Below are 18,035 nucleotides of genomic sequence, written 5' to 3'. Positions count from 1 at the left end.
TTGCCCACCAGTGCCGCCTATTAGTGCCCATTAGTGCTCATCAGTGCCACCTATCAGTGCTCATCAGTGCCACCTATCAGTGCCCATCAATGCCGCTTATCAGTGCCCAGCAGTGCCGCCTATCAGTGCCCACCAATGCTGCATATCAGTGATACCTATCAGTGCCACCCCATCAGTGCATTTTCATCAGTGCCTGTCAGTGCAGTCTCATCAGTGCAGGAAAAAACAAATTTATTTACAAAATTGTATAACATAAACAAACTTTTTTTTTTTTTTTTTCCAAACTTTTCGGTCTTTTTTTATTTGTTTAGCAAAAATGAAAAAAGCCAGAGGTGATCAAATACCACCAAAAGAAAGCTCTATTTGTGGGGGGAAAATGACATAAATTTGGTGTAGGTACAGTGTTGCATGACCGCGCAATTGTCATTCAAAATGCAACAGCGCTAAAAGGGGAAAATTGGCCTGGGCAGGAAGGGGGTGAAAGTGCCCAGTATTGAAGTGGTTAAAAAGTCCCAGAACCTTTCCAAAAATGCACAGGCTGAAAAATGCATAGATGTGAACGTGTTCCATAGGAAACCATGTTAAATGGACTATAGTGCGCTTCTGCAAGATGCAAAACACACAAAAAAGCGCATAGGTGTGCACGTAGGGTTAAACATGATTGTACATTTTCAGCAATAAACCGATCATCAACTGAATATACGTTTCAACTGACTTTTTTTTTTCCTTTCACCTCACTAAGCCCAAAAGCTAAGCTGGATGGAAATTACCTTTTTAAAAACCCAAATATGAAGCCAATGGAAGCAAATATCTAAATGAATTTCTTGTATTTTATTGTCTTCTGGACGGATTACCTCCAAGCTCTGAAAGTTCTTGTTTGGGAAAATTCTTTTAAATAGCATTAATGTCAAACAATAGTGAAACTGATACAGAGAATAAATAACTATTCATATTTTTCAGTATTTCAGGAAAGTGAGGTCAGCAAAAGAAGAATCAGCTCTCCAGAATTTCCTGTTGTTGAGTATCTATATTTCATAATAAAATGTCTTAAAGCTGAACGCCGGGCACAAAAAATGTCATTTACATATAGTCCTTAAAAGCCAGAAAGGGTATAAATACCTTTTGTGTGCATCAAATGCCGTTGCAAACCCAGAAATTACCTTCTGAAAGTAGCAGTAACAATATCACTGTCCTGTACATAGCCTGTGCAGAGAGCAGAGCAGTGGAAGGAAACCACCAGGCTCCCTCTACTACAAACTGCCTACAGAAATCTGCGAGGTCTCTATAGTTAAAGCCCAGCTTCAGGAATTTGACCAAAATCTATCCATGCAGTGGCTGGAGCCTGGTGGGCACATTAGGTCTAGGGGAAGCTGAAGAGGCTTCATTACTTACTGTACCCCCCTCCAGCAGGCTCCAGTGCTCTCTTGCTCTCCGGGATCATGGCATCACCATCATGCATTAGCCACACCACGTTGGTGGTCAACAGAAAGAGGGCCTCCTAACACTGGTGGTTAGTAGGGATGAACTCCAAGTTCAATCAGGAACCGAACGTCATGTATAGTAGTGGTTTAGTATCTACCACTACTCTACATGACCGCTTCCTTGGTGTTAATGGTTGCTAAAGAAGCAACAGACGCCAGCACCCATCACATGGGGGGGCGGTATGTAGGGGCCACATTTATGTTACAGGGGGCTTCTAGAATCCAATAAGCCCCCCCTTCCGCAGAGCCCCACAGCCATCATGCGAGGGTTGTGGGGAAGTGGCCCTTGTCGTTCTCAACATATGGACAAGGTGCTTATCCAGTGGGGTTCCTCCCAGCAGGGTACTGCCCCTAGTTAAGGGCATGTGCCCTGGTATGACACACACACTGCATGCACGGATAAAGGTCTGGTATGGGTCCTATGCTCTTTCTTTTTCTTTTTTGTGGGGGATTTTCTCATTTAAATTTTTTTTTGTGGGGTCCCCTTTAACATTCCCCTTTAACATCCATACCAGACACTCATCAAAGATAAAAGTCTGATATATATTTTTAGGGGGAACCAAAAAACTGGCTTTGTTTGTGGGGCTTTCCTATTAAAATATATTAAGAGATTAAAATCTATTAAGAAATATTAGGAAAATTGCTGCTCGCCAAACAGAATCTTTCAAAAGATGTTGGTACAAGTTTCTCGGGGGCTCCTCAATGCCTTTTGACAATCACTTACCTATCCGCCTACAAAATGTCCATGTTTTTTTAACATTCATGTCTCATTGACTTCAGTTTCGGTGCCTGAACTTTACTCATATTCTGTGAACCTGCCTGAACCCAGGTGCATTTGGTTCATCCCTAGTGGTCAGTGGAAAGAGTGCCCTGTTACATTAATGTACACCCATACGTTGTGGGGCAGTGAGAAGAATGCTCCTTACAGTGGTGGTCAAAGGGGAAAAATACCCCCTTATATTCATGATGACCAGTGGAAGAATGTCCCTTATATTGATGGTCAATGGTAAGCATACCCCTTATATTGGCGGTCAATGGGAAGAATGCTCCCATTATGTTGGCGGTAAATGGGAAGAATGCTCCCATTATATTGTCATTCAATGGGAAAAATGCTCCCCTAACATTGCTGGTCAGTAGAAAGAATGTCCCTTATATTGGCAGTCAATGGGACGAATGCCCCTTATATTGGCAGTCAATGGGAAGAATGCTTCCCTTACCTTGGCGGTCAGTGGGAAGAATGCCCCTTTATATTGGCAGTCAATGGGTAGAATGCTCCCCTTACATTGGTGGTAGTGGGAAGAATGCCCCTTTATATTGACACTCAATGGGAAGAATGCTCCACTTACATTGATGGTCAGAGGAAAGAATACCCCTTACATGCATGGCCAGTGGGAAGGACACCCCTTATAGTGGCAGTCAATGGGAAGAATTCTTTGCTTACATTGGTGGTCAGTGGGAAGAATACCCCTTATATTGGCAGTCAATTGAAAAAATACTCCCCTTACATTGGTGGTAGTGGAAAGAATGCCCCTTATATTTCCCTTAATGGGAAGAATGCTCCACTTACATTGGTGGTCAGAGGGTAGAATACTCCTTACATTCATGGCCATTGGGAAGGATGCCCCTTATTTTGGCAATGGGCAGAATCCCCCCTTTACAGACAACTGATCATGGGTGTTAGATTTTTTTTTCCTGAGAGGAAATGAGAAAAGAAGTTTCCCAGGTCTCATTCTGCTGGCACTGTTGCGTAAAGTTCCAGAACTATGCGGGCACCATCAGGCCAGAGATTAATCTGCTACTGCTCTTTGCTCAAGGAATCCCTAGCAACCTGTGAAGTATCCCTAGGGGATCCACAGAACTTTGGCTGAGAAATGCTAAAAAAGAATGACTTGATGTATGCTTTTTTTTTTTCTCAAACACAGCAGAAAACCAGTCTTAACTTTCCTGCTTTGCTTTCCAGGTGTTTTCATTTTTGGAGAGAGAAGTCCACAGACTGTGTCCTCAGCGACAAAGTTTATGATTTTCAGATGGCATGGAATAAAACTAAAATAAAAGCAATGTTCGGACAATGGAAGGTCCTCTCCAGTTCCCATCGGCAGTGCAGCGCACTCTTAAAGAGGAGGGAATCCCAAATCTGCGGCAGAGTTATGGGACGATGGAGACAATACACCATGGAAGTGAAGGCTGAGAAGTATCTGAATAGAAGGAGATATCGCTGGGCCCTGACAAGGTGGACTGTGAACTTTCAACTGCACGTGGAGCTGGTGAAATATAGAGAGATTAAAAACCTTCATAAAGTGGGAACCTATTGGCAGATCTGGTTGTTGCAGTTGCAGCTCACAGTGGAATGCAAATTGCATCATCGGCGAGTTCTTAGAAAGAGGTAATGATGTCACATAAGTATTACTAGAAATGTGAAAGATCAGGGGAAAAAAACGCAGCAGCCACCTTGTGACCTTCCTTTGGCTTCTGAAAGGGAGGAGAGAGAGTCCTGTCTTATAGTCACTCTAGTTAGAACTTACTCTGGCCAAGGGACACTCTTCCCTACTCCCATGTGACAGTGCTGGGTGTGTAAGCAGCCAATCGCCAAGCCCCAGTGCTGTCATATGGAAGGAAAGTGGATGAGTCACATGATCACTATACCTGGAAGGACCAGGTATTTCTGTTCACTAGGGATGAGTTAAATTGACTTTACTGGTATTTCAGGAGTTTTTAGGGAGATTACAGCCAAATTTCTCAATTTTGGCTATATACTTGGGAGTCAATGGGGAGAGTAAAATTAAAAGATGCAAAATACATAGGTCAATGGGGAGAGTTAAAGCTGGGGAGAAGTTAAAGGAGAAGGGCAAAATACATTGGAGTCAATATGGAAAGTGAAATTAAAGCATAGCTGCAAAATGTCGTGGAGCCTATTGGGGAGAGTAAAATTATTTAGGAGGTGCACACTACATTGGAGTCTATTGGGAGAGTAAAATTATTTGGGAGGCGCACACTACATATAGCCTATTGGGAGAGTAAAATTATTTGGGAGGTGCACACTACATTGGAGTCTATTGGGAGAGTAAAATTATTTGGGAGGAGCACACTACATTGGAGTCAGCAGGGAGAGTGAAATTATTGGAGTGGGGCAAAATGCACTGAAGTCAATGGAGAGGGTAACACTAAAGGGGAGGGGCAAAATGGATTGTAGTCAATGGCAAGAGTGAAATTAATGGGGAGGGGTAAAATGCTTTGGAGTCTATTGAGGGGGTGAAATGAAAGGGAAGGGACAAAATGCGTTTATATCAACAGGAAGGGTGAATTTAAAGGGGAGGGGCAGAATCCATTGGCGTCAGTGGGAAGTATACAATTAAAGGGGAGGGGAAAAATACATCAGGATTAAAGGGGGGGCAAAATACATTGATGTCAATGGATAAGATGAAATTAAAGGGAAGGGGGAAAATGTATTGCAGAATACTTGTCCTTTAGCTTTTTCCAGGTCCTGCGTCACTCCACTTCCCCCATTAACCAGCTACTGATGATGTCACTCCTATACATGCGCACAAAAGTACAGCATCCCTGACTTGGCACAGATGTTGGCAGTGTACACTGCACTGCATAATCATATGTGCTTAACGTGTACACACAATAGGAAATTACTAGTGGAAGGACTTTTTTTTTAAGGAAAAAAACTACCGTATTCTGTACGCGCTCAGTTTACGTTATTAGGAATTATGTGCTATAAAAGTCCCATCTGTTGGAAAAAGCAGGAAGCAAAATGCATGTATTGTTTAGGTTGTTGGTACTATGATGATTCCAAAATAAGTAATCTGTGTATTTACTAATGTATCTATCTCTTGCTCTGCAGGGCATTTACCACATGGGTCTCCGCCACCCACCTCCATGCTACATGGAGGGAGGCAGCTGCCTGGGTCCAGTCTGTGTGTCGTCACCGACTCCTGCAAACATGCTTTGATCGATGGCGGACAGAACTGTCAATCAGGAGGCAGAAGAGTAAGTGCAAGCTTTCCGCTGTGCCTGCCATGTCACTGCAGTTCTGGAGAGCAGCCACAAGAGGGCACCAAGCGCTTAAACTGCGAACGCAGAATTCTGTAAAACAGGCAAGTAGACCAACAGACATTTTATCCAACGCCACACAAAGTACTGACCCAGGACGAGTAGATTCCACTTGAGTTGAAAGATTAGTTTTGACTGGCTGCTCTTTACGCACATTGTTAATGCTTAAAGTACTGCCTTGTTATTTCCTTGGTTCATATAATGCTGACATACGCTGCCAAGCTTTAAACAGAATGGCTCATATGAGGATCTGAATTTTAAAGTGTATGTAAACCCCAAAAATGGGCTTCTCTAATTTGCCCCTTTTGGTCTGTAAAATATACTATTGAAAGGGTTTTGTTATCTCTGTTCGTTACCACCTGTTGATCCTGCCAGAAATCTTGTGATCTGATAACTCCCCGTGCTCTCTCTCTGTGCCAACTTTTATCATTTACATTGTTCTCAGCCATCTCTAAGGACTGAAGAAGACTAGGAGAGAGGGCCTGGGTTCCCTAATCCTTCTCTTGTTTCTGTTCTGCGAGTGAGTGTTGTCAAAAAGATGTTTGCATCATCACAGGGTGGTACTGTGGATGCATTTTTATTGAAAATTTTTATATTTTTATTGAAAATTTGCAATTTACAAGCCTTAAACAGAAACTGAAAGAGGTAGCTTGTATCTAACCCACTAACAATGTTTTACTGCATTGATATCATGCAATTTCACATTAACATATATGTAAATAGTTAAATATTACCAAATTATTCAGTACCCTGTTTTGAGCACTTTTGACCTATCTATGTATTGTTTTAGCTAATATTTTTCTTTTAACATATGAAATAAAAGTTGTTATATTTTTATTTAACAAATTTGTTCATCTTGGTGCCTATAAAATCTATTGTTTTTGCATTTCACTAAGTCTGAGTGAGTGTTGTCACCCCAGGACAGGAAGTGTAGTTTTGGCAGGATCAGCATGTCAAAATAAAAAAGCCAGAAAAAAGAAAACGAATGCAGTCACTACCTTTAAAGGATGGATAAGGTTCAATATATTACATTTTTTTGGGGGTTTAGATAGTCTTAAGTTATTATAGCTATGCGTATTTAGTTATATTTGCCTTCTTATTACCTTACCTTGAGCCTGACAGTTCAGCCTATCAGGGGTCACCTGAAGTCTGACAGTCATTACACAACCTTACAGTCCTTCTCCCAGCTCCTGGGCGCACATATCACAGCCCTGGAGTTATCAGGATCGTGATAACAGGGCCTATTATCTGACACTGATATGCAATCTCAGCAGATGGGCAGTTGACAGAGCAGCAATTCTCAGATTGTAGGTGATCTCTAACCCCTGACTCTCAAGCTGAAGGCTCTAGCCCAGTAAAGCCAAATTAGGAGAACAAATCTAACACAAGAAATTATAAACACTTTTAATAATATCACAAACGCCCACTTCGCCCAGCATCATCTAATCTCTGGGAGTCATCACAACCTGGGCTCACAGTATTCTTGGAGAGATGAGCACTCACATATCATTACATGAGCACCATGCTGTCCAGGAGTAAGGAATGCCCAGTGCCCAATATCCCCACAGGAAGAGATGAGGAAGAAGCCATGCTGTAAAGCAGGCATCACTAAATGGCGGACCGCGGTCCGGATCCGGACCCAGTTAATGTCTCATCCGGACCCCTGCGGTCCCACCCTTTAGAGTCGTTCTGCCCACAGCCATCACCACTGCCAGTCTCACAGAGCCAGCAGCTGGAGGCAGGACAGCTATAGACAGAGGGCGGGGGCTATCCAAGTTAACAAGCAGGTGATTGGTTGCGAGGATACAGGGAGGTCATTGCACAAACATGCGATTCGGACCTCTGCTGGAAGAATATTTTACTGACTGGACCTTTGTAAATTTTAATTCAATACCCCTGCTGTAAAGGAACTAATCTGAACATTGTGGATTGTCTAGGAGTAAGGACTGCCCAGCATTTCTACAGGAGAGGAAGGATCGATGATGTCCACTGGCCTAAAAACTTCTAGATTGTCCAAGACAGAGTAAGGACTGCTCACCACTCCACAGGAGGAGGAGAGGAAGGATCCAGCATTTCATCAAACTGGACTATAGACTAATGGATTGTCCAAAAGTAAGGACTGCTCACCACTGCCAGAGAAGGGTAAGAGGAAGGATCCAGGATTTCATCAAACTGGACTATAGACTAATGGATTGTCCAAGAGTAAGGACTGCTCACCACTGCCAGAGAAGGGTAAGAGGAAGGATCCAAAAAGTTACTGAACTTTCCTGAAGATTGCTGGATTGTCCAGGAGTGGGGGACTGCTCACCACCTCTATAGGAGGAGAAGGATCCATGATGTCAAATGGCCTAAAGACTTCTGGATTGTACAAGCTTAAGGACTGCTCACCAACTCCACATAAGGAGAAGAGAAGGACCCATACAGTCACTGAAATGTTCTTAAGCCTGCTGGATTGTCCAGGTGTAAGGACTGCCCACCAACTTCACATACTGAGAAAAGGAAGAACCAATGATGTCCTGAAATGGCCTAAAGACTGCTGGGTGGTCCAGGAGTAAATACTACCCACTGCCTCCCCTAGAGGAGATGAAGGACTCATGATTACACTGAACTGGTTTGAAGGCTATTGGATTGTCCAGGAGGAGAGACTGCTCACCACTGCAACAGGAGGAGACTAGGAAGAACCCACAATGTCGCTAAAATGACCAGAAGACTACTAGATTGTCCAGAAGGAAGCACTGCCCACCAACTCCAAAGGGAGAGAAGGGGAAAGACCCATGGTGTCACTGAAATGGACTGAAGATTGTTTAATTTAAGATATGAATCAAGCAATGTTTATAATCTTACATAAGCCACTAAAGTAACCGGTTCCCTTTAAACTATTTAGAACCATTGACATCAGTCCCCATCCCAATGAAGCTTACAGGCTTCAGTTATTCCACGGTCATGACTTCGGTGTCACAACCTACCTGTTACTATTTCTGGTGAGATTCATTTATCTTGGATATGTAGAATGTATTGGGATTCTGCTCTCTGGCACATTTTTGGTCTTTTTACATTTTTGGTCAATGTTTTGTGATTTAAGGTAGTTTCAGCGACAGTAACAAGGTGCCCAGTGCAGCAGCCCAGACCGGCCAATTAAAAGGTTTACGGATCTGCTTCCATCACACTGATTGGATACTGCAGGATTCTTCACATCTCCGCACTACACAATGTATTACTTGCATCTTTCTCTCCTAATATGTTTCACTCGTTACCTGAGATTGTATGGTGTCTCGTAGGCTTGCAATTATTGGACGACAGCAGCCGCGGTCTCCCTGCGTAGACGGTGTCACCATGTGACTGTTGGGACCAGAAAACTGAGGAAGATTTGTCTGTCAATGGCACTAGGTACTGTACTATCAATTAATAATAACATGGTGAATCCGTGGTCTTTGTTATTGGATTATGTCAACTGTCAGAATTAATTTGTACTGTGGAGCTGGAGTTCTGCTTTAGATGCAGGTCCATAACCATGTGTGATGAGGCCCCACAGCAAAACCATTAGGGCCCCCTGTCTCTCTAGTATCTGTAGCAAAGACCATGCCTGTAGTGATGCAGAATACCCATTGCTTTGAAAATTGTATACACTGAGAGCTGTAAAAAATGTGCATAGCCATTCGTCAAGATGAATCTGCTTGTATATTCGTTATGTCCGAATTGGGCAAAAATGAATGTTCTTCAGTCTATTCTTTCATTTAAATAAATGTTGTTTTGTTATGGATAGTAGTAAAATACTGCATTATGGCCACAATATGGAGCTGAGGAGCATAGGAAAAGCATATCTTGGAACTAGAGATCATATGCGTGGGCAGGGGGTGTGCCTGGGCACACCCTAATCTGAGGGTCGGCAACCCATCAATCATGGGCAGGTGATGGGTAGACCATTATACTTCTTTTTGCTGACTCCCGAAACCTGGACAGGAGGGAAAGCATTTACCTCCTGCAGCCAATGAAAGTATGCTTCTCCTCCTCTCCCTTCCGACAGCATTCTGAGACTGGAGGAGGAAAATTCAGTGGATAGTTACCAGTCTATGCCACCCCCGCTGCCTCTACTGTCCCTGTTCCTCTTCTTTTTTTCAATAGCAATCACTCCCCATGTTCATTCATAACTGAATCGTAGTAAACTGTGTTTACTATGCTTCAGTTTGTGAATGAACAGGAAGCCGCTCAGCACAGAGCACTTCCCATTCATTCGCTGTCCAGTGTAACTGAGGCGGAAGAGAAAGGGACTGGGAAATCTCTGTCCCCAGCCCCTTTCTAGACCACATGGGTCTGTTTGGACCCCTGATGTTTCATCAAAGCCTCCCAAAAGGCCTCCTAAAAAATGAAAAAAAAAAAAAGAAATACTAAAATAATTACTGTCACCATCCACTGCCTTACTGACTGACACCATTTACTGCTCTTCTGACATGTCTACTGCCCCACTGACATAGTACAGGTACATTTTAAAATGATTGTTTAAATTTAAGATTTTAATTTTTAAGAGCGTGTTTTTTAGGCTCCTTTCACACTTGTGCGACTTCAAAGTCGCACGATTTTACAGCGATTTTGCCACGACTTTGTTGCCGCGATTTTGATGCGAGTTTGACTGGGCTTTAATTGTCTTTTCCTCAAAACGCATCAAAATCGTGCCAAAGTAGTGCAGGGACTACTTTGAAGTCGGTGCGACTTCAAGTCGCACAGATATGAATGGGAATCATTGGAAATAATGGAGAACGACTTGTCATGCGATTTTGAAGTCCCAAATCGCATTACAAGTAGCACAAGTGTGAAAGGGGCCATATATATATATATATATATATATATATATATATATCACACACACACGCAGTATCTCACAAAAGTGAGTACACCCGCGCATTTGTGTACTGTAAATATTTTATTCTATCTTTTCATGTGACAACTTTGCTACAATGTAAAGTAGTGAGTGTACAGCTTGTATAAATTTGCTATCCCCTCAAAATAACTCAACACACAGCCATTAATGTCTAAACCGCTGGCAACAAAAGTGAGTACACCTCTAAGTGAAAATTTCCAAATTGGGCCCATTTAGCCATTTTCCCTCCCCGGTGTCATGTGACTCGTTAGTGTTACAAAGTCTCAGGTGTGAATGGGAAGCAGGTGTGTTAAATTTGGTGTTATCGCTCTCACTCTCTCATACTGGTCACTGGAAGTTCAACATGGCACCTCATGGCAAAGAACTCTCTGAGGATCTGAAAAAAAGAATTGTTGCTCTACATAAAGATGGCCTAGGCTATAAGAAGATTGCCAAGACCCTGAAACTGAGCTGCAGCACGGTGGCCAAGACCATACAGCGGTTTAACAGGACAGGTTCCACTCAGAACAGGCCTCGCCATGGTCCACCAAAGAAGTTGAGTGCACGTGCTCAGCGTCGTATCCAGAGGTTGTCTTTAAGAAATAGACATATGAGTGCTGCCAGCATTACTGCAGAGGTTGAAGGGGTGGGGGGTCAGCCTGTCAGTGCTCAGACCATACGCCGCACACTGCATCAAATTGGTCTCCATGGCTGTCATCCCAGAAGGAAGCCTCTTCTAAAGATGATGCACAAGAAAGCCTGCAAACAGTTTGCTGAAGACAAGCAGACTAAGGACATGGATTACTGGAACCATGTCCTGTGCTCTGATGAGACCAAGATAAGCTTAGTTGGTTCGGATGGTGTCAAGCGTGTGTGGCGGCAACCAGGTGAGGAGTACAAAGACAAGTGTGTCTTGCCGACAGTCAAGCATGGTGGTGGAAGTGTCATGGTCTGGGGCTGCATGAGTGCTGCCAGCACTGGGGAGCTACAGTTCATTGAGGGAACCATGAATGCCAACATGTACTGTGACATACTGAAGGAGAGCATGATCCCCTCCCTTCAGAGACTGGGCCACAGGGCAGTATTCCAACATAATGACCCCAAACACACCTCCAAGACGACCACTGTCTTGCTAAAGAAGTTGAGGGTAAAGGTGATGGGCTGGCCAAGCATGTCTCCAGACCTAAACCCTATTGAGCATCTGTGGGGCATCCTCAAACGGAGGGTGGAGGAGCGCAAGGTCTCTAACATCCACCAGCTCTGTGATGTCATGGAGGAGTGGAAGAGGACTCCAGTGGCAACCCGTGAAGCTCTGGTGAACTCCATGCCCAAGAGGGTTAAGGCAGTGCTGGAAAATAATGGTGGCCACACAAAATATTGACACTTTGGGCCCAATTTGGACATTTTCACTTAGGGGTGTACTCACTTTTGTTGCCAGCGGTTTAGACATTAATGGCTGTGTGTTGAGGTATTTAGAGGGGACAGCAAATTTACACTGTTATACAAGCTGTACACTCACTACTTTACATTGTAGCAAAGTGTCATTTCTTCAGTGTTGTCACATGAAAAGATATAATAAAATATTTACTTATGTGAGATACTGTATGTCCCATGCTCCCCAGCTCTATCTAGTGGCCATAATGTTGTCTATTACTACTGCCCATACAAAAACAATATTGGTTCAGAAGACAGAATAGCCTATGGAACATTTGTTTTTGCCCAGTTTGCACAGAAAATATACATGCAGAGTCTCTGAAAGCATGGTTATGCCAATTTTTCATAAATCAAAAAATTGTTAATCTAAATGTATTTGCCAAATGCTTTTGCTTCACGCATAAATCACTATGAAGCCAGACAGTGCTGGAACCCCTCTACCTCTAGGCCCCTTAGCAAGTGCATGGTCTGTTATGTCTATAGATGTAAAACACACACAGCAGAGGGCACCATCTAAGTGCAGATTTAAAACTTTTTTTTTGTATGATAAAAAAATAAAGTGGCAACTCACATGTTTGTGAAGGCAAGGCATGTAGAGCATAAGAAATTAGGACATCCAGAGAACCCTGTAGCAGAGGCATCCAGTCCAGAGATTGGGCAGCACTGTCACTGGCCGGGTAGGCATTGGAAGCTCAGAGCCGTTTCCTGGTCAGGAGGAAACTGCAGACGAACCCAATGGATGATGTTCGATGCTGGGGACGTTCTGGGGTGTGGCTATGCATTGCAAGGCATTACTGCCTCTGGCAACACCCATGCAGGGACATACCTACAGGGGTCACAATTGCAACCTGGCCCCATTAAGCAGGGGCCCCATGTGGCCCCCCCCTGTATGCCTGGTTAGGAGGAGCGGTGGGGACAGCTGCATTTAGAGGAGGGCTGGTAAATGTGTCGTTTACCGACCCCTTTCTTTTTTGAATGGAGAAGCAGTGATCCGTACTGATCACTGACTCTGTCCATTCATAATTGAAACATAGTAAACTATGTTTTAGTTTGTGCATGAATGGGAAGCTCTGTGCAGCTAAGACTGTGGAGATGGAGATTGAAGGCTGTGGCCTCAATTTGCTTTCTCTGTCTCAAAGGTGAAACATCAGAGGTCAGTTTAGACCCCTGATATCTCACCAAAGCCCCCAACGCAGCTCCTAAAAAAATACAAAAAAAAATTGTGAAAATTTGCTTTTAAACAAAAATAAAAATTACTGACACCATTAGCGGAGCTACCAGGGTCACAAAGGTCACACTTGCGGCCAGGCCCCAGCGTTCTGTCACTGGGCTCGGAGGGAAAGGCCCCGGCGCCGGGAGTCCCTTCATGGTTTCTTGCATAGGGGCCCTGAAGGTTCCACAGTGCATCCGGAAATTATTCACAACTCTTTACTTTTTCCACATTTGTTTATGTTACAGCCTTTTTCCAAATTACAGCCTCAAGCCTTTGGAGTATGATGCCACAAGCTTGGCACACTTGTTTTTGGGCAGTTTCTCCCATTCTTCTTTGCAGGACCTCTCAAGCTTCATCAGCTTGAATGGGGAGCTTTGATGCACAGCCTTTTTCAGAAATCTCCAGAGATGTTCAATCAGGTTCAAGTCTGGGCTCTGGCTGTCCCACTCAAGGACATTCACAGAGTTGTCGCATAGCCACTCCTTTGTTATCTTGGCTGTGTGCTTAGGGTCCTTGTCCTGTTGGAAGATGAACCTTCATCCCAGTCTGAGGTCCAGAGCGCTCTGGAGTCGGTTTTCTTTAGGGATATCTCTGTACATTGCTGCATTATTCTTTCCCTCAATCCTGACTAGTCTCCCAGTTCCTGCTGCTGAAAAACATCCCCACAGGATGATGCTGCCACCACCCTGCTTCACTGTAGGGATGGTATTGGCCAGGTGATGAGCATTGCCTGGTTTCCTCCAGACATGACACTTGCCATTTAGGCCAAGGAGTTCAATCTTTGTTTCATCAGGTCAGAGAATTTTGTTTCTCATGGTCTGAGAGTCCTTCTCATGCCTTTTGGCAAACTCCAGGTGGGCTATCATGTGCCTTTTACTGAGGAGTTGCTTCAGTCTGGCCACTCTCCATACAGGCCTGATTGGTGGAGTGCTACAGAGATGGCTGTTCTTCTGGAAGGTTCTCCTCTCTCCACAGAGAAATGCTGGAACTCTGTCAGAGTGACCATCGGGTTCTTGGTCACCTCCCTGACTAAGGTCCTTCTTCCCCGATCGCTCAGTTTTGCCGGGCGGCCTGCTCTAGGAAGAGTCCTGGTGGCTCATTTATGGATGATGGAGGTCACTGTGCTCATTAGGACCTTTAATGCTGCAGAATTTTTTCTGTACCATTTCCCAGATCGATACAATCCTGTCTCAGAGGTCTACAGACAACTCCTTGGACTTTATGGCTTGGTTTGTTTTCTGACATGCACTGTTAACTGTGGGACCTTATATAGCCAAGTGTGTGCCTTTCCAAATCATGTTTAATCAACTGAATTTTCCACAGGTGGACTTCAATCAAGTTATAGAAACATCTCAAGGATGATCAGTGGATACAGGATGCACTTGAGCTCAGTTTTTAGTGTCATGCCAAAGGCTGTGAATGCCTATGTACATGTGATATTTTTTTTTCGTTTTTTTATTTTTAATAAATTTACAAAGATTTCAAACAGACTTCTTTCATGTTGTCGTTATGGGGTATATTTTGTAGAATTCTGAGGAAAATAATGAATTTAATCCATTTTGGAATAAGACTGTAAAATTACAAAATGTGGAAAAAGTCTAGCGCTGTGAATATTTTCCGGATGCACTGCAGTTACACCACTGCCCCAGGTATAATTTTTTTTAATCTAAATGTATTTGCCAAATGCTATTTCTCTGTCGCTCATTGACAGACGTAGTCCTCCTTGATTAATATCAACTCGGGTTATACTGCCCTCTACAGGAGTAGGACTAGACAGGAAAGAAAACGTTCTGGCCACACCCTAGGGGCTTTCCCAGAGGGTATATCCTCTCTCTCTCTGCTACAGCAAGTCAGTTTTTTTCTGTCTAGTTAGGAGTAAGGACCTAAGTTCCTTGCTGGGATCTTTTGGTCCTGGCAAGATTTTTTAGAAATACTTTTTTTAGGCAGCTTTTCTTCTCCAGTGTTCCTGTGAGATCTTCAAGCAAGTACGCTGAAACTGGGCGACGGGCTGGATGTTGAGATCCAGTGGTCACCCCAGTTCAGCCTACGAGCGCGTGCAGGTCATAGCTCCGCGCTGGGTCGGCCGCGACATAGTCCCACTGGACGGGGACTGACCCTGCGAGTTAAACGTCTCGCCTGGACGCCAATGACCAGTTGCAAACTGAGTCACGGTGTCCGTATTGGTCGACAGCCCCCCCCACCCCGGTGGAGAGGGGTTCTGTCAGGAGTTGGCGCCCGCCTGGTTCCGGTATGGTAAGTAAGATGTTCCCCCCTCTCCCCCTGTTGGGTTTGTTGGTGAACGCAGGCCCCTCTCTGGGATGGATGGACGTGATCCTAGCAAGTGTCATTGATCCCCCTCTTAAGAGCTTGGTTTGGGAGCTGACTATCTATAGTCACTATATGACACTATAAGGGAGATGACTGAAGTCAGTGGCAGACTGCTAAAAGGCATTACTATTAAGCTATAGAGGTATCTTACCTGACATAATGTGTATACAGGCCGATGCCTATGCCTGGATTACCGCATCCGCAGGTCGCCATCCTTCTATAAAGCCGGTCACCTCCGCAGGCCGCACAGGCCGAGGACTACCTCCCGCAGGCCGCACAGGCCGAGCGCACACTCCCGCAGGCCACACAGGCCGAGTGCACACTCCCGCAGGCCGCACAGGCCGAGCGCACACCTCCCGCAGGCCGCTGCTACCTTACAAGCCGCCGCTATCCTCCACAGGCCGCCGCCATTTTCCCGCAGATCGCACGGGGCCGCCATTTTGGCGTAGCCCCGTGTCTCTAGCATGGGGGCGGCCATGTTTGAGGTGACCAAACACCTCGAGGAGCAATTGGGAGGCGCCGGAAGGCGTGTAAAGGGGCGGAGCCGCCTCCTTTACCTGGGAAAGCAAGCCAAAGACTTCCTGTCTGTAACAGACAGTGCTGGAAGCAGGTTGTATAGAAACTTCTGAGCATCAGGTGGTGAGCCTTGGGGTCTCTCTCTCTCTCTCTGTAGGGGTCCTAAAGCAGGTAACACTGAGGGGCGCTGCTGCGCTGGGGGACTAAAGAAAAAAAAAAAGTTTTATTTTTTGATTGCAATTAATTTTTTCTGGAAAGTGTCTTGTATAATCATGGACCCTGCCACACATGTATCCCCACCTGATCCCCTCGAGGTGGCCGCAGGACCCTCCAGTGCCTCACAGAGTATTGATGCATTATCAGCAGTTTTGGAGTCTTTGGTATCCCGGGTGGAGATGGCCTGTCAGGGACGGGGGTCAAGAAAGCGACCCCCGCCTACCCCTATTTCATCTGATACTTCAGATTCTGAGATGGTCATTCCCTCTGCAGGGGCTGTTGTCTCAGGTAATGTTCCCTCAGATAGTGAGGAGGACGGTTCTACCCCCGCCATAGCACAAGAAGAAGCATTGGTGGACGCACTAGTTGTGTCTGTCCGGGAAACCTTAAGACTTGAGGTTACACCGGCAGAGGTAACCGAGATGGAAATTCCCTTTGGTACTAGTAAGCCTACCAAGACGGCGAAGGTTTTTCCCTTACCCAAATGTTTTGGTAATAAGATTAAAGAGGAATGGGATCATCTGAAACGAATCCTTACTATTTCCAAACGCATTGCTAGACGCTATCCGTTTGAGGAATCCCTCATTAAAAAATGGACGGTACCACCAGTGGTGGATCCACCGATTTCCAGACTAAATAAAGCCACTGTTATCCCGTTGGAGGACGCTCCGTCCTTTAAGGATCCGGTGGATCGAAAAGTGGAAGCGGAATCCGCACTGTTTTTTCCCTGATAGGGTCAACCTTTAGACCAGTGGTTGCCATTGGTTTAGTTTCACAAACATTGACAGAATGGGCAAAATTGTTACGCCATGACTTAAAGGGGAGAAGTATCCCCCAGGCAGCGTCTGATTTGATGGAGCAAATTATACAAGGACTACAGTTCGTCTGTGATGCAGCCCTGGATGCCACTCCCTTGTTAGCGCATGCATCGATGTCAGCAGTAGTCCTCAGACGTGTGCTGTGGTTAAAGTGTTGGTCGGCGGATCAAGGTTCCAAGAAAGCTTTGGCGAATCTCCCTTTTCAGGGGGATCGCCTATTTGGGGCCACCCTAGATGAGATCATAAAGGATGTCACTGGGGGCAAGAGCACTTTTTTGCCGCAGACTGCTAAAGCTAAAGGACCTCGTAACAGGCGAGGACCTTTCTTTTCCGCTCATAAAAGGTTTGTTCGCTCCGCTGGGGCGAGCGTGAAGGGCAAAGCCCCTTCAGGAGGTTTCAAAAGGCGCTGGTCGGGTAAACAAAAGGCCGACTCAGCCAAACCTGAAGATAAGGCTAATACAGCCTGAAGGTGCGCCCCCACCCAGCTCAGGGGTGGGGGGACGTCTTCACCGGTGTTCAGATCCAGGGCTTTCCTGAATCCCGGACTAAAGGGTTCAGGAGATCATACGATCAGGATACAAGATCGAGTGTCGATCACTTCTACCGGTGCGATTCTTCCCTTCCAACATTTATATGCTACAGGGAGCGGTAGTTCCCGTTCCTTGAGCAGAACGTTTTCTTTACCTTTTCCAAAGATCATTCCCAGTTCCCTCCAGGAATCGGATCCGGTTGAGCGAGCGGACCAAGGAGTCTCTGGTCCGGTGACTTCGGTCTCTAATGCTCAGCCAGGAGAAGTCATCACTTCCGATAGGAATCAAATTTCTGATAAATGTGTGGGAACCGAGAGCGATCAGACTTTGATTGCCTGGACCAAGCAGCTCTAGGGCAGCCCGGTTCGGATCCAGTCAGACAATGTCATGGTGAGGACTTAGGTCGATCACCAAGGATTTCACCATCTGTGTCTTCATTAGGGCATCCCGGAGGTGGATCTGTTGGCATATCGGCTCAACAGGAAGGCGCGGAGGTTGGTAACTCGTGCCCGCGAGGGGCAGTATCCGCTATTATATGTCTTCCCCCCCTCTCAAGTTGCTGCTGAGATTTCTCCGCAGGATAGAGGT

The 18,035-nt window shown here is 45.2% G+C and overlaps 1 protein-coding gene across 1 annotated transcript in view; it reads left to right on the top strand.

Moving 5' to 3' along the window:
• LOC309568862 (uncharacterized protein C1orf167 homolog) overlaps window positions 1-18,035 on the top strand; it is a 66,061-nt gene that overhangs the window by 28,757 nt on the left and 19,269 nt on the right. The window contains exons 8-10 of the mRNA XM_082274646.1: window positions 3,442-3,864; window positions 5,329-5,581; window positions 8,816-8,924. Coding sequence (XP_082130772.1) covers window positions 3,442-3,864; window positions 5,329-5,581; window positions 8,816-8,924 — 785 coding nt within the window. The remainder of the gene's footprint in view (window positions 1-3,441; window positions 3,865-5,328; window positions 5,582-8,815; window positions 8,925-18,035) is intronic.

Source organism: Pelophylax lessonae (genome assembly GCF_965119305.1).
Source record: "Pelophylax lessonae genome assembly, chromosome: 12".
NCBI classification, from domain to species: Eukaryota; Metazoa; Chordata; class Amphibia; order Anura; family Ranidae; genus Pelophylax; species Pelophylax lessonae.
The sequence above is the reverse complement of the archived record's forward strand: the minus strand, read 5'-3'. Positions and strand labels throughout refer to the sequence as shown.